A 15,262-nucleotide genomic window follows, 5' to 3' on the forward strand; every position below is an offset into this window, starting at 1 on the left:
TTAAATCCCTGTCCAGAAAATCTCTCTGCGAAGGGAGGAAAGGGCGAATCAGGTTATTGCGCATAATGGAGTATTTGGGACAGCGGAGAAGGATATGGGTAATAGAGTCAGGTTCCCCAAGATTACAGTTACAAAGTCTATCCCTGTACGGAACACCCTTGTATCTACCTGAGACCACTACTGAGGGGAAAAGGTTAAACCTTGCAAGCATAAAAACCCTCCTAAAAACTGGGGTTATCAGATTAGCGATATATGGTAGCATGGAGGTATGCAAGGGAAGGAGGGGTAATGAATAGGGAGAACAAACTCCAAGACTACTGGCATTAATGGTCTAAGCTGAGTCAGTGTGAGCTAGCTCACCGTTTTTTAGCCTCCAGCTCACAGATTTTTGTCTTAGCTCAGGAAGTATGGCCCCAGGGCAAACCAATTGATGCAGCAGCCAAATGGCTCGCTCACAACTATAATGGCAGTAGCTCACAGAGTAGAATGTTTGCTCACAAGACTCCATGGCTTAGAGGGAGCATTGGATGGGAGTAGTGCCGTCAACCTCCCTGTGAGGCGAAGCGCCTCCCCCCTCCCTCTGTTTCCCCTCAGGGGTTAAAATGGACGGTATTGGGCCTGAACCGTCTTGCAGGTGTTGTTAATTGGTTTCGGTCGGCATATCTCTTATCATCTCCAAGGCCAACGATGGGTGCCTGGAACTTGGGTTCTCAGGGAAACTTGTGATCTTGTGATGGGAGATTGGGAGTGGTGAGGTAATTTTCCAGAGAGTTCTCTTGGAGACATGTTCTGATTGGATGTCATCATCGCCAATGTCCTGGGCCAGAAACCACCCCCACCTGGGGAAATGGTATCCCTACAATGGCTAAAGATGTAGATAATGTTGATTTGAGGCCCTTTCTTCGGAAATAAGATTGTGTCGGACCAGAGCATTGTGTGCTCGCAAGCTTATAGGTAGTTAAAGCTAGCTTGGGGGGGGGGTTGCCATCAATGTTCCCTCTAAGCTGTGGAGTTTTGTGAGCAACAATTCTACTTCGTGAGCTACTGGCATTAAAGTTGTGAGCGAGCGATTTGGCTGCTGCATAAATTAGTTTCCTCTGGAGACATCCTCCTTGAGCGAAGACAAAAATGTGTGAGCTGGAGGCTAAAAAACTGTGAGCTTAGCTCACACTAACTCAGCCTAGAGGGAACACTGGTTGCCATCTAGTCGAGTTGACTTCTGGCGACCCCTAGTGGGGTTTGAAGGCAAGGGGTCTTCAGAGGTGGTTTGCCCTTGCCTGCCTCTGTGTTACAACCTTGGCATTCCTTGGAGGTCCCCCATCCAAATTCTAGCCAGAGCCGGCCCTGCTTAGCTTCTGAGATCTGACAAGATCGGACTTGCCTAGGCTATCCCGGTCAGGGTTTTAAAGCTAGCTGTGTTGTTTTGCTTTGCATAACTTCAGAGTGATGTGTTGGGCAATGATAGTTCTTTATCAGGGCTATTGTTGGGCAGGAACGCACAGGAACAGCGTTCCGGCCAGCTTCAGAGTTGGTCAAGCTCACTACAGCCAAAACCTCTGTGTGCGTGGCTACAGAGGGAAGGCCTGGAGAGAGACCCCCCCAGCGACAAACAAGATGGGCGGGCCGGGGGGGGCTGGAAGGATTGGGGAGGCATTTAAATGCCTCCCCGTGCCTTCCCCAGCCTGTACAAGGGTGCAGGGCGCCCGGGCAAGCCAAGGGAAGGCAGTTTAAACTGCCTTCCCTTCCCTCCAAGGGCCTGCTTGCCCGGGCTCCCCACAGCCGCGCTGTCAGGGGTGTGGTCTAATATGCTAATGAGTTTCTGCTGTTGGGTGTGGCCTATTATGCTAATAGGTTCCTGCTGGGCTTCTTCTACCAAAAATGCCCTGTTCTTTATTAATATCTTTTGAATAAAATGTATAATTATTTTAAGAGCAGCAGCCCTGGTTCTTGTGCACACTTGCCCTGGTGACCCCACGGGGTTGGCCTTGTGTTTCCCTGACATTCCCAGCGGTGGCAGTTGGAGATCGCCCGCTGTTACCGGCTCCACCCTCCAAATCTCTGTAGGGTTGCCATTCCCCATCTGGGGGCGGGGGATTTCCTGGTTTTGTGGGCTCCTGCCTGCCATCGGCCAACTGGCCAGTGGGAGGAAGTTCCTCCCCCCAAAACAGCATGTCGCACGATGTGCCTATGTCACCTGGAAGTGATGTGGGGATGCTGGGCGGGGCAACGCTCTGGTTTTTGGGCAAAACTCTACGGTTTGAGGGCAGTTTGATGATAAAGAAAAAACCCAGTTTCACTACCTGAAGGAGTCTCAGAGTGGCGTACAATCCCCTTCTCTTCCTCTCCCCACAACAGACACCCTGTGAGGCAGGTGGGGCTGAGAGAGTTCTGAGGGAACTGGGACTGGCCCAAGGTCACCCAGTGGGCCTGGTGTCTCACAGTGGCTTACAATGGCCTTCTCTTCCTCTCCCCACAACAGACACCCTGTGAGGCAGGTGGGGGCTGAGAGAGCTCTGAGAGAGCTGTGACTGACTCAAGGTTACCCAGCTGGCTGCATGTGGAGGAGGAGTGGGGAATCAAACCCGGTTCTCCAGATTAGAGTCCGCCGCTCATAACCACTACACCACACTTACCATAGAGTTTTACCCCCCAAACAGTCACTTACGGGTGATGTCGGCACATTGGGGGCAACACTTCTGGCTCCCGGAATGTCCCCCCATTCCCCCACCCACGTCTCAAATGGACCTGGCAACCCTAAATCTTCAGGTGTTTCCCAACTCAGAGCTGCTAACCCTAGATGGAAGCGTTACCAAAGACAGACGATGAAAGATGGGTTGGAAAGGCGTTGGAGTCTGTTTCCCGGACCTTTCAGCCCTGCATGCAGACTAACAAGATGGTATCAGCCCCATAACTCAGGACAAACCCCATGTGACTCTGGGAATCTGTGATCAGGTTGCTGTTGTCTTCTGTTCTATGCTCTCGGAGGGGAAAAGAAAAGAGAGGGGGGAAAGTACCTGGAAGAGGGGCCTTATAAATTGGGCTGTAGCACTAGGAAACTGGTGGCAGTTGCAGGCTTCTGCGGGGACAAAAAGCAGGCCCAGTAAAGGTTTCGGTCTTATATTTCAGTCTTATATTTTCACTTTGGGGGCTTCAAGTAGCGGGGAGGGGGGATAATTTATGTTGCGAAAGCAGCCTGGGACGGGAAGAGTTACCAACTGTTTCCCCTGCACCACACAGCTCCAATCGGGCCCTGGTTTTTGCAGTTCAAACACACATCTACAGATCTTATCCCGACATCACATGTGTGGTTTGGCCCGTGTGCATCACTTGACCACAGGGTTGTATTGAGCAGTGTCTTCTGGTTCTTTAGCACAAAGGCACTTGGGTTAGACTGATGCCCAGGGTGGTGGTAGTAGTGGTGGGGAACTCTTTAATCTGCCTCTCCCATTCTTTTTACGTCCTTCTAGGGTTTTTTTTTTTAATGTTCATTCATTTCTTTTTCCACCTCCTTTCCCCCCTCATTCTCAGAAACAAGACGTACGGGAAGCTTCTTTGAGGCCTAATGGCTTGGATCTCCTGACGTTTTCTGTAACATTAATACAGCAGCTGTGGAGACGGAGGGGTGCGTGTCTTTTCCCCTCCCCACTGTCACTCCCATGCTGTTTCTTTGATAGCAGCCCCTCACTAGAACTGTTACTATCAACACTAGCGGGAGAAAAACACAGATATCGTTTGGGTACATGGGGCTTTCTCCCAATTTCACCCCCTCACACGTACCAGATTGGTGAACCTGGGCCCCGGTCACACGGGCCGGATATCGTGGGGGGGGAGGCGTGGCTAATTGCCCCGGCGCAGTTTGATCCGCGATTACGTGATCAGACTCGCTGCGGCACACCACGGGTCCAAGGCTCCCTCTAAGCTGTGGAGTCCTGTGAGCAAAAATTCTACTTGGTGAGCTCCTGGCATTAAAGTTGTGAGCGAGGATTTGGCTGCTGCATGGATTAGTTTGCTCTGGAGCCCTCCTTCCTGAGCTAAGACAAAAATCTGTGAGCCGGTGGCTAAAAAACTGAGCTAGCTCACACTAACTCAGCTTAGAGGAAACACTGCACGGGTCCTTGCCTCGGCGCCGGCGGGTAAACGAGGGACCGGAGGGGATCACACCAGCGCGATCACACCACAACATCTGGGAAGCGTGGTGCTTCTGTCCTCGAACTTTGGGCAGCAGCTGCCACCAGGGCACAAGGATCTTCACTATGTGACTGAAGCTGCGGAGGCCATTTTGTGGCGGACTCTGCCTCCCACGGCAGCCATTTTGTCTTTGCCATGTGACCCAGCAAGGCTTCTGATTGGCCTTTGGAGATTTAATTGGCTGTGCGGATTTTTAGAAATGTTGCTTTGGGCAGCAGCTGCAGCCAGGGCACAAGGATCTTGTGACTGAAGCTGCAGAGGCCATTTTGTGGCGGGCTCTGCCTCCCACGGCAGCCATTTTGTGGCTGCAGCCACAGTGCCGTGTCAGAATTCCAAAGGCGCTGGCAGGCTCAGGAAGGTTGGGGACCCCAGTATAGCTGTAAAAACAGCCACATCTTTGAGTTTTTAAAAATCCCCTTTGTGTTGGAATGGCCTTCCGGAGTATCTCCAGAGGTTTATCCCTTTGTGGCACTTTCATAAACTCTGTTAAGGCTGAGTTATTTAGGAAGGCCTTCCCTCATGGCTGGATCTGGTGATGGGGTTTACCGGGATATTGTAGCATGTCTTGTGGTTTTTACTACAAGTCGATTGTTTGTTCTGTTGGACAGGTCTGATGGATGAGTTAGTGAGAGAAAAGGCGAGGAGAAGTGTTCCAAAGAAATAAATCGGCTCTTGTTGGCCTGGAGGCATAGTTCCGGAGAGGCGGGAATGATTTAGTTGTTATAACCTGGCATATTTGTGGTAATAACGCCAGAGGGGAAGCCCCGAGGCACCCAGAATAACCAGAAGACTAGTGGAGGTTTTAAAAGACACGGTTTTGTTCCGGCAGAAGCTTTTGTGGATTTTGTGAGATAGTTTTGGAGGGAACCCAGTAGAGTCATCTTGACAGTGGGTGTGCAAAGTCCGTGAAGGTGCTCACTGCGATGGACTCTCCTTCGTCTCGATGTTGCTACTAGAATCCAGTTTTCGCTGTGGTTTTTAGGATATGAGCTTGCTGACACCTGCCATCAGACCCTCGGACAGGGAGAGGTATCATTCTGTCAAACAGACCGCTTCTGCCAAAGTTTCTCTGCCCTCCTTGGCACCCCTAACCCCGGGAAGCTGGCCGAACACACGTTCCACATAAAAAAATCTCCAGTTTATTAGCTCGCAACGTTGTTTGTCCTCCGACCACTTCACTGAAGAATGTGTGTGGGGAGGGAAAAGAAACACAAACTGGTTTCTCCTGTGGTTTGGCCGCTAGCCCTGAAACAGGCCATTTCAGCCACTTCTGAGAAAAGAATTCTGGGCAACCGGGCGGGGTGGAAACACCAGCGACAGATGTGATGTGTATTTCCCCCTGATAATTTGTCGTACTGCACAAATCATGTGGATGATCCTCCTGATATCTCCTTCTGGCACACAAGTTCTGCGAGTTGGTTGTTGTTTTTTTGGTGCTCGTGGGTGGCATTTCAAGAACTCGTTTGACCCCAGACAACCGGGGCCGCAGTACGAGGATGGTATGATGCCTCCCCCATAATTCCTCCGGAGTTTGAAGATGGCTTTGTCTGCTTCTTGCCCTGTGGGGTTCTGCCTCCCCACAACCTAATTTCCTTTCAGCACCAGCCACTACATCGGGCCCGCTGCCCGCCTCTTCTGCAGTCCGAGTGGGTTTCTTCCTTCCCTGGCAAATCCGTCTCTGGCAAATCTCGGTCTTGCCCTCGCCTCTGCCTTTGGGCACCCTCCGGCCTCTCTGGACTTCCCGGATGGGCAGGACAAGTGCCTTGCCCCCCCCCTCCTTAATCTGTCTCGGTTCGAGATCTTCTGTGAAGAAGACCCTTTTGGTTCTGTCTTGTCGGCGATTATGAATCGGTCTCTTTTTATTTTTCTCCTCTCCCCTTTTCTCAGCTTTCCCAGCTGGTTCCCTGGCGTTCAGCAGTTTCTGGGCACTTGGCCTTGCCAGAATTCTCCCCCCTCCTTTTCGCCTGCCCGGCTGGGAGATGAAAGCTCGCTCGTTCTCTCTCCCCCACCCTCCATTTGAGGGGCTTATGCAGGAACAAAGCCCCAAGTGCCGGCCTGGAATCCCAAGCAGCTGCTGGCCGGCTTCGCCTCGAGCCTTTCATATCAACAATTTCCCCCCCTTTCACACTCCTGGCCCACACAATGCCAGATAGCCACTTTATTTCACTCCCCCTGCATTAAAGGAAATCAAAATTGCCTTCATTTAAGTTCGAGGCACATAACCATCTAATGTTTGATGATGTAGCGTGCTTGGAGACACTCCGTGTACAAAAAGGGTGATCTCCTAATTTTTTTAAAATGCAAACGCTTGCGTCGCTGTTATTCCTTTCTCAGAATCCTAGCTGTGTATGTCTGAAATGCATTCGTGTCACTACTGCGTGCTGGCTCCATTCAAGAAGAACCACAGGGGATACGAGGGGACTCTTCCCTTATGGAGCAGTTTCATTTTCCATGTCCTTTTAAAGGCTATTTGATGTTTTATTACAAAGGAACTTCAGGAACAGAATGGAAAGGGAAACTGCTGAATGAAAAGCAAAGGCCAGATAATGAAACTGAAGCTCAAATACTTTGGCCACCAAATGAGAAGGGAGCCCTCACTGGAGAAGACCCAGATGCTGGGAAAGACTGAAGGTCAAAGAAGACGGGGACGGCAAAGGGTGAGATGGTTAGACAGTGTCATAGATGCAACGAGCATGAAGTTGAGCAAACTTCAGAGGACGGCGGAAGACCGGAAGGCCTGGCGTGATCTGGTCCATGGGGTCGCGAAGAGTCGGACTCGACTGTGCGACTGAACAACAACAACAACAACACTTGGAACAAAAGCCTCCCCAGGACTCAACAGGGATATTGGATTTTTACTCATTACATATGCTAACTCATTCAGTCCTCACATACACATTCTCAACAAGAAGGACTATAAATCCTCTGTATTTTAGTGTATTTCTTTTTCAGAATAGTACATTAGAATCCTGAATGGATGTTTGCTGACAACATTACATCCAGCTCAAAATACACTCTTAAGTGCCCTCCACGCCTGAGAGGAGATAATTAAGATTCTGTTACTTCCCACAACTAGAAAAAAACACCTTTAGACATTTATCTGCCATTTTGACATATTTATTGCTTTATAACCGTTGACCTTAGAACCTTAACTTGTTAATTAGTTTTTCACTTCGCATAACTTAAACATCATCCTGTTACATGTTAATTTGCTGTTAAATCCCTGTCTATAAGTTTAGAACCTCATCTACCATTCCAGTGTATTTGAAAAAGTGTGCCTTGAACACAAAAGCTCATACCTTGAATAAACCTGTGTTGGTCTTAAAGATGCCACGGGACTCTAAATTTGTTCTGACGTTTTCCAGCTCGGCGAACTCTGGCTGGCGTTCCGTCCCCAAAACAGAACTTGAAACTATATTTTGAAGTAGGCAGGGGTCATTTCCTGCAGGATCGCACAGGAGCGGAGCTCCGGCAGTAAAGAGCCCAGGGGGCGGGGCACATGCAACAAGCCCCACCCCCTGCTCCCAAGCAGCCCTCAATCAGAGCAAGAACCAGCCAGGTAAGTTGCAGAGCTCCCCTAGGCCCCCTGGTCCAAAATTATGCTAATGAGTTCCTGCTGGGCATGGCCAACTCGGGAGCCAGCCGGAACTCCATTCCTGTGCGTTCCTGCCCAAAAATAGCCCTAGTGACAGATATGTTGTTCCCCGCAACAGAAACAAAGGCAGTGGGAGAAGTGGATTTTGAGATGAAAGAGGGTTCCGAAATAGAGTTTTCCAGGCAGATGGAGTAACTGGGGAGGATGGGTGGAGACTTCCAAGGGCACAGCTTCATGCAATGCTGCAACTTGTGTGTTCAGAGCTCCCAAGAGTGCTCACCCCACCCTATAAATAGCTTTTGTTTTGGATTGGCACCAGGGCACGAGGGTGTGCAACCCCTTCTCCCTGCATTGTTTTCTTAACCCCAAAGTTAAGAGCTGCGATGGCTCAAGGGGTTAAGATGCTGAACTGCAGGCTGTGGAAGGTCGGTAGTTCAGCAGTTCAAGACCCGAGTGTGCCGCCTGACGGAGTGAGCTCCCGTCTCTAGTTCCAGCTCCTGCCAACCTAGCAGTTCGAAAGCAAGAAATTGCAAGTAGATAAATAGGTACCACCTCGGTGGGAAGGGAACAGCATTCCGTGCGCCTTAGTGTTTAGTAATGCCGGCCACATGACCATGGAAACGTCTTCGGACAGCGCTGGCTCTTCGGCTTTGAAACGGAGATGAGCACCGCAACCCTACAGTTGGACTCAACTGGCTTTCGAGCAAGGGAACCTTTACTTTTACTTTACCCTGCAAAAATCTTTATACGCTCCAACACAGAGTGCTTGTTTGCCCACAGTGGGGCAGATAGGGCTGTGGGACCATTTCAGGTTGAGAAAATCGATTGTGTGTGTGGTACGGGGGGGGTGAGGGGGAAGTGTATAAGCTGCAGACACACACCTCACCACGGTGCTGACCTTGGCGCAATTGCTTGTTTACAACATAAAAAATAGTTTGGGGTCTCTGACTCAAAACACCCGACGTTTTTTTTGTCTGGTTCTGACCTAACAGAGCGGGAGACCTTTGGACAGCTCAGTAAAAAAAACCCAAGTTGGGTAATTCCTCCTCATACCCTGTGCTTTAGTTTTTTTGGCAAGGTAAATGGAGGCCAGTTGGCCAGCTTTTATGGAGGATTGCGACGACGCTGGGGTTGCCCGTTGTGAAAGGGAGGCGGTGTACTTGGGATGAATTATGGCCTATAAGCGTTTTAGAAAATGAATAAAAAATAAGTATTTGTAGGGCATCGGTTTGGGCCGGGGACCTAATGTGGTATAGGGTGTTGGACTAGACCCAGTGAGGTCAGGATTCAAATCTCCTTTTTGGCCTGACGCTCATTGGTTGACTTTAGGCCACTCCCACTCTGTCAGCCTAGCCTACCTCACAGGGTTGCTGTGATGGTAAAATGGGGGAAGGGGGAAACCGTGCACGCCGCCCTGAGCTCTGTGGAAGAACGGTAGGCTAAAAATGAGATAAATTGATGGATAACCGCCTAGTGTGAGAGAAATGCCCGAAGTTCTTCAAAATAGCAAAGCTGAGGGTTTGAGATTCCTCCGGAGAGGCTGGCAAAGGACGCGGCTCGCCAGAGGAGAGCGAGTTCAAAATGGAAGGATTTTGCACTCCATTCGAAGCAGAGTTTCTAGGTTCACCCAAGTGAGCGGTCGTAGGTGATTTTTAGAAAGACCGAGAAAGGAGGGCCCAGAAAGGAAACCCACACCGGCCTTCGTCCCCTGCTAGGAAATTTGGAGGGAAAACGCGTTCCTTCGAACCTTGCTTGTCAGCGGCAGGAAAAATAGGTGTTAAAGATGTCTTGCGAGAGGAGCAGACAGTGTCCTGGAAAGAGCTGGCTTTTGTGCCCTCGCTCTGAAGAGGCAGCAGTGTGTGAGAGGGCTTTTCTCTCGGCCTGAGGAAAGAGGGGAAGATCCTGTCAGACTTCGTAGCCAAAAATGTTGTGTAAAAGCGATGGGAGGGAAAGCCAGCTGCCAAACAGACACTGTACAGGGTGCTTTTCCTACACACTAAATAATGCATTTTCGGTCTGCTTTCAATGCAGTTGGCAACTGGACTTGACTGTGCGAAATGGCAAAATCCACTCGCAGACGGTCGCTGGAGCGGATTGAAACTGCATTCGTTAACACGTGCGAAAGCAACGGGCTAAATCAAGGAAGTTTATCATGTTTGGATTCAAGTTATTTAAAAGGAATGCGCATGGGGGACTTAATCTTATTTTGAGAGAACAGGGTGCCGGAGCGGTTAGAGCAGGGGTCATTTCGTAGACAAAGAGGTGCAGGAGCTCATTAGCATAACTCATTAGCATAACTTATTTGCATATGCCACACCCCCTGACATCACCAGAAGTGTGTCAGAAGGCACCACTGGACTGTTTTGGATTGCTAGCTTTTTTGGGGGGGAGGGGGAATATGCAGATCTGACCTCGCAGAGGAGGGAGAGCTTGTACCTGAACAAAACTTGGTCTTAAAGGTACCACTGGATTATCTTGGGGGGGGCTCTGCAACTTACCTGGCTGCTTCTTGCTCTGACTGAGGGCTGCTGGGAGCAGGGGGTGGGGCTTGTTGCATGTGCCCGCCCCCTGGGCTCTTTACTGCCGGAGCTCCGCTCCTGTGCGCTCCTGCAGGAAATGACCCCTGGGTTAGAGCGTTGGATTTATTTATCTGAGGGAGACCCAAATTCAAATCCCTGCTTGGCTCACTCGGTGACCTTGGCCTAGTGGCATTCTCTCAGCCTGACCTACCTCACAGAGTTGTTGTGAGGGTAAGACCGTCAGTACGGGTGACCTTGGTCAAGTCACATTCTTTCAACCTGACCTACCTCACAGAGCTGTGAGGATAAGATGATCAATAAGAGAGTGTTCAGGATACGGTTTCTTTCCCTGGGCTCCGTCAAAGAAGGGCAGGATTTAAATAAAAAAAAAAAAAACTAGTTCCAACTTTAAAATTCCAGAGGATATGTTCTTTCCGTTGGCAAAGATTATCTCCCGTCATAGCATATTTCTCTCCTGTTGTGGGAGCGCAGTTTTACAGGACCTGGAAATGGCCCTCAAAGCCATTTAGCGCAGTGACTAATGGCGTTCATTTGTTATTAACACCGTTTTAATGCAACGCAAACATAATCATCGTGGAGTTAATGAGCAGTGTTCCCCCCCCCCCCCGTTCTTTTTTTTCCCTTTGGCAAATCTTACCTCAGTCATGAAGTCACTTAAGTGCCTTGAGGAAAAAACGCTCTTCTTTGTCCTCTTTCTTCCTTCCTCCACTCAGTGCTTCTGGGAATAATACCAGCCTACCTTGCAGGGTGTTTGTGAGGATTACTGAGGAAATATGTGAAGAGCACTGAATGTTCCTCTCAAACCCTGCTTTCTCAGCTCCTCACAAGAGGTAAGGCAGGGCTTTTTTGGTGGTAGCACCCCCCAGTCGTTGAATACCCTCCCCCTTTGGTCCCATCTGACATCTGACTTCGTATCACTTGGGCACAAAACCCAATCTTTTAATTGAAGTTTTATCCCACATTTTAATTTTTTTTAAACTGATCTTATGGCGTAGATGATCCCACCTGTCTGATGCTTATTTTGACTTGCTGTTAATGCTGTCCGAGGCAACTTTTTTGGGTTTCTTCTTGTTAGGTCGGAGTTGTCGTATCGCTACTGGTGTTCATTTGAGTCGCTGTTATTTATTTGAAATTTTAAAATGGTTTACTCTTTATCATTAGACGTCTTCAGCAGGTCTCCGGAGAGGAGTCCTATAAACTTTTCAAACAAACAAAAGTGCAATATAAATACAATTTGTGCCCTGACCTGGGTATTAAGCCACGACATATAGCTGGAACAATATGTCTGAGGAAGTGTATTCTTGGTATTTGGGGGTCAACAGTGGGAGGGCTTCTGGAGTTCTGGTCCCACTGGTGAACTTCCTGATGGCACCTGGGTTTTGGTCACTGTGTGACACTGATGGTGCATTCAGATGGGGTGTTTCAGCCGGCAGAAACTGTACCAGTTGGAACAGTTGCAGTTTATGCCGGCTGAAACGCAATCACACTTACCTCTGATCTGCGGAGCCCATCGCTGTATGCCCGTTCACACACAGTGGGTGTCGGCGGTTTGTTTGTTTTTTAAAACTCAGTTTGCGCATGCACATAGGCAGCCATCCACAGAATGGCGATCTTCGTGCATGCGCAAAACACCCCGTCCCGAAAAGCATGCCGTGAAGAGAGGACGTACCTTTAAAGTTTAAAGACCAAACTGGCCTCCCTGAGGTCCCGGACTCCTCTAACACTTTAAACTAAGGACCTTTTTCTTTCTTTTTTAAAACAAACGCCGGGGCGAAGCTTCGCCCAAGCGCATATCATTGACCTAAAAAAAAAATGGCGGACAAAAATCGGAAGCCTCGGGCTTCCGAATGGAAGTGGCTCTACAACGGTGGAGAGGGGGGGAAGACAACGAGGGGGGGGGGGGGGAAGCGATTACAACCGTTGCACTCAGGATACCACCACTTGGGGACCTAGTGGCAGAATACAACGGTTTAAAGCTCTTTGCAACGGTTGGGAAGGAAGGCAAATGTTCGCCGTGTGAACGCCGGTAAGTACACCGATTCCAACCAGCACCTATACCGTTGCAAATGCCCCATCTGAACGCACCCCGAGTGTTGGACTGGAAGGCAAATTGGCCTGATCCAACATGGCTTCTCTTATGTTCTTTTGATAGCCCAGGCCAGCCTGATCTCATCAGGTCTTGGAAGCTAAGCAGGGTCGGCCCTGGCTAGTGTTTGTCTGGAAATCCAACAAGGAATACCAGGGTTGTGATGTGGAGGCAGGCAATGGCGAGCCACCTCACAACATCTCTTGCCTTGAAAACCCTACAGGGTCACCATAAGTCACTCATGACTTGATGGTGCTTTCCACCACTAACTTTATTATTACTGTTGTCGCTGCTGGGGCTTTGAACCTGTGACACTCACACATGCAAGGTGTTTGGGGGGGGGAAGTGTGTTCTGTGCTATACTTTGCATTTTTTTTGCAGTTGCTGTTTCAGGAAAGTATCTTCCTGCTTTGTTACATATGGGGGGTGGGTTACTGTCAGACTGCGTTCACACAAACAAACACAAGCAGGGTTTGGAATCTGCGAGAGGGCTAGGGGTCATTTCATAGAAAAAGAGCTAGGGGAACTCATTAGCATATGCCACACCCCCTAACATCATAAGGCCCGGCGGTGGACCTGCAAGGCCGGTGGGAGTGCGAGGAAGCCCCGCCAAGGCCCTCTCTGGCCCCAGGCAGGCAGGGGTGGGGAGAGGCAGGGAGGAAGCAACTTACCCTTCCTCTTCTCCTGCCTCCTCCTGGCTGAATGAGGGCCGGAAGCGGGGCGGCCGGAAGCAGGGGGCGGGGCTTCGTCATGTGCCCCACACCTCACCCGGGGGAACTGCGATCCCCCACAATCCCCCCCAAAATGACCTCTGGAGAGGGCCATTCCTTGTTAAGGCGGCCCTTTGGAGAGGAGTCAACACTTAACAGGCCCTGAGCCCAACCTGGCTCCTGACGGAGTCCATGTAGCCCTCAAGTGGTCCTCCCTGAGAGGAAAGGGGCTTGCTGGCAGGCTCTCGGTTGAAGATGGCTCTGGGCCTGGCCTTACTTCCTCCTTCCTCTTCAGTAGACTGTGGTCTAGATCCACCATGCCGTTCCCTCATTTGTTCTTTTGCTTTTTGTCTTCCAGGGTGCCATGCGGAAGTCGAGATATCCGTCCCGCCTGAGGTGGAGGTGCTGCTGGGCAAGCAGGCGTCCATTGCGTGCACGCACACCGTGACGGGGGGGAAAGGTTACCACCTGGTGGAGTGGTTCATTGTGAGTGTGCGGGGATGGTCAACAGGGCCGGGAGGGGCCGAGGCGACTTTTAAAAAAAAGTTTCAAACCGTTTCCGCGACTTAACGCTACATCCCTCTCGCAGACGGACAAGAATGGGGAGCAGCGCCGCATGGCCTTCAGTGACCAGGACCGCCGGGAGGTGGACAAAAACACCGAATACACCGACCGCATCCTCATGGACGACGACTACAGTCTGGTCATCAAAGCCGCCGACGTGAGCGACGAGAGGGCTTTCACCTGCCGCGTGATGGCCGGCGTCGCGGGGGACGCCGGGGGGACGGCCCAGCTCAAGGTCTACGGTGAGGCTCTTCAGTCGGGCTCTGCGGGACGTCCCTCACCCAGCCGTTCCTCTCGGGCTTCCCTTGGCTTCCTTCCCCATCCCTTTTCTTGTTCAAACACCCTCACAGGCTTGTCCCTGGTGTTCTACCCTCGCTGCGCAACGTGGCCGTGCTTGTGACCTTCCTTTCGGCAGAACTGCCACCCAAAATCCTCTCACTGACGCCTGGCGTTCGCTGTGGCCTCCCTCGTCCTTCAGATTCCTCATCGACGCCCAACGGTTTCCACCAGGGGTCGTTTCGTAGAAAAAGAGCTAGGGGAACTCATTAGCATAACTCATTAGCATATGCCACACCCCCTGACATCAGGGGCCCGGCGGTGGACCTGCAAGGCCGGTGGGAATGTGAGGAAGCCCCACCAAGGCCCTCCCTGGCCCCAGGCAGACAGGGGTGGGGTGAGGCGGGGAGGAAGCAACTTACCCTCCCTCTTCTCCTGCCTCCTCCTGGCTGAATGAGGGCTGGAAGCGGGGGGGCCGGAAACAGGGGGCGGGGCTTCATCGTGTGCCCCACCCCCCTGCACCTCACCCGGGGGAACTGCGATCCCCCCCAAAATGACCTCTGGTTTCCACCCTGAATTAAAATTAAACCAGGCTGCATATACAACCCTCGTCTCCATCTTCGGGCGCCTTCACACGCGCTAAATAACGCGCTTCCAATCCACCTTCAGTGCTCTTCACAACTGGATCTTACTGTATGAAATGTCAAAATCCACTTGTTAACGGTCACCGAAGTGGATTGAAACGGCCTTATTTTTTTATCGTGTGTGAAAGCGCCCTTTCTTTCCTCTCCCCTCCCTTGTTGAAGTCTAAATTGTAAGCTCCACAGGGCGAGGGCCTGTCTCTTTGGCTCCTGTTCCTCTGTGAAGTGCCGTGGAACTCCGTGGTGCTGTAGGAAACGGCAGTCCCTGCAGTGTGGCCCTCTGTCTCGCCGGCAGCGTTTGCCCTCCCTCTCAGCGACTCGAGTCCTTTTGTGGGATCTTTACCCACCTGCTGCCAGCTTTTAAACTCCCCCAGAGAGGGACATCTAAACCCTCAGATGGGCCCAAAATATTGTAGTGCTGGAGCAAAACATTCAAATCTCCTCCCCCCCCCCCCCCCCCCCCAAAGAGCATGCCGGCGATAAACAAAATATTTGACAATTACGTGTTATCTCAAAACCTGGCTGCCTCGCGTTGTGTAATGGTTGGGCTGGCTTCTCCTCAAGCGGCTCCACGGGGAGTTTTGAAATGGAAGCGTCAGGATGAGATGTACGTTAAATATTTGCTTGGCTTCCCATCGCGGTTGCTAATAGCTCCGTCCTTA

The 15,262-nt window shown here is 50.9% G+C and overlaps 1 protein-coding gene across 1 annotated transcript in view; it reads left to right on the forward strand.

Annotated features, from left to right (window-relative positions):
- BCAM (basal cell adhesion molecule (Lutheran blood group)) overlaps positions 1-15,262 on the forward strand; it is a 65,703-nt gene that overhangs the window by 14,013 nt on the left and 36,428 nt on the right. The window contains exons 2-3 of the mRNA XM_015407873.1: positions 13,478-13,605; positions 13,709-13,925. Of these exons, the coding sequence (XP_015263359.1) occupies positions 13,478-13,605; positions 13,709-13,925 (345 nt within the window). The remainder of the gene's footprint in view (positions 1-13,477; positions 13,606-13,708; positions 13,926-15,262) is intronic.

The sequence above is a fragment of the Gekko japonicus genome, unplaced genomic scaffold, assembly GCF_001447785.1.
Source record: "Gekko japonicus isolate JY-2015 unplaced genomic scaffold, Gekko_japonicus_V1.1 scaffold3949, whole genome shotgun sequence".
In the NCBI taxonomy this organism is placed as follows: Eukaryota; Metazoa; Chordata; class Lepidosauria; order Squamata; family Gekkonidae; genus Gekko; species Gekko japonicus.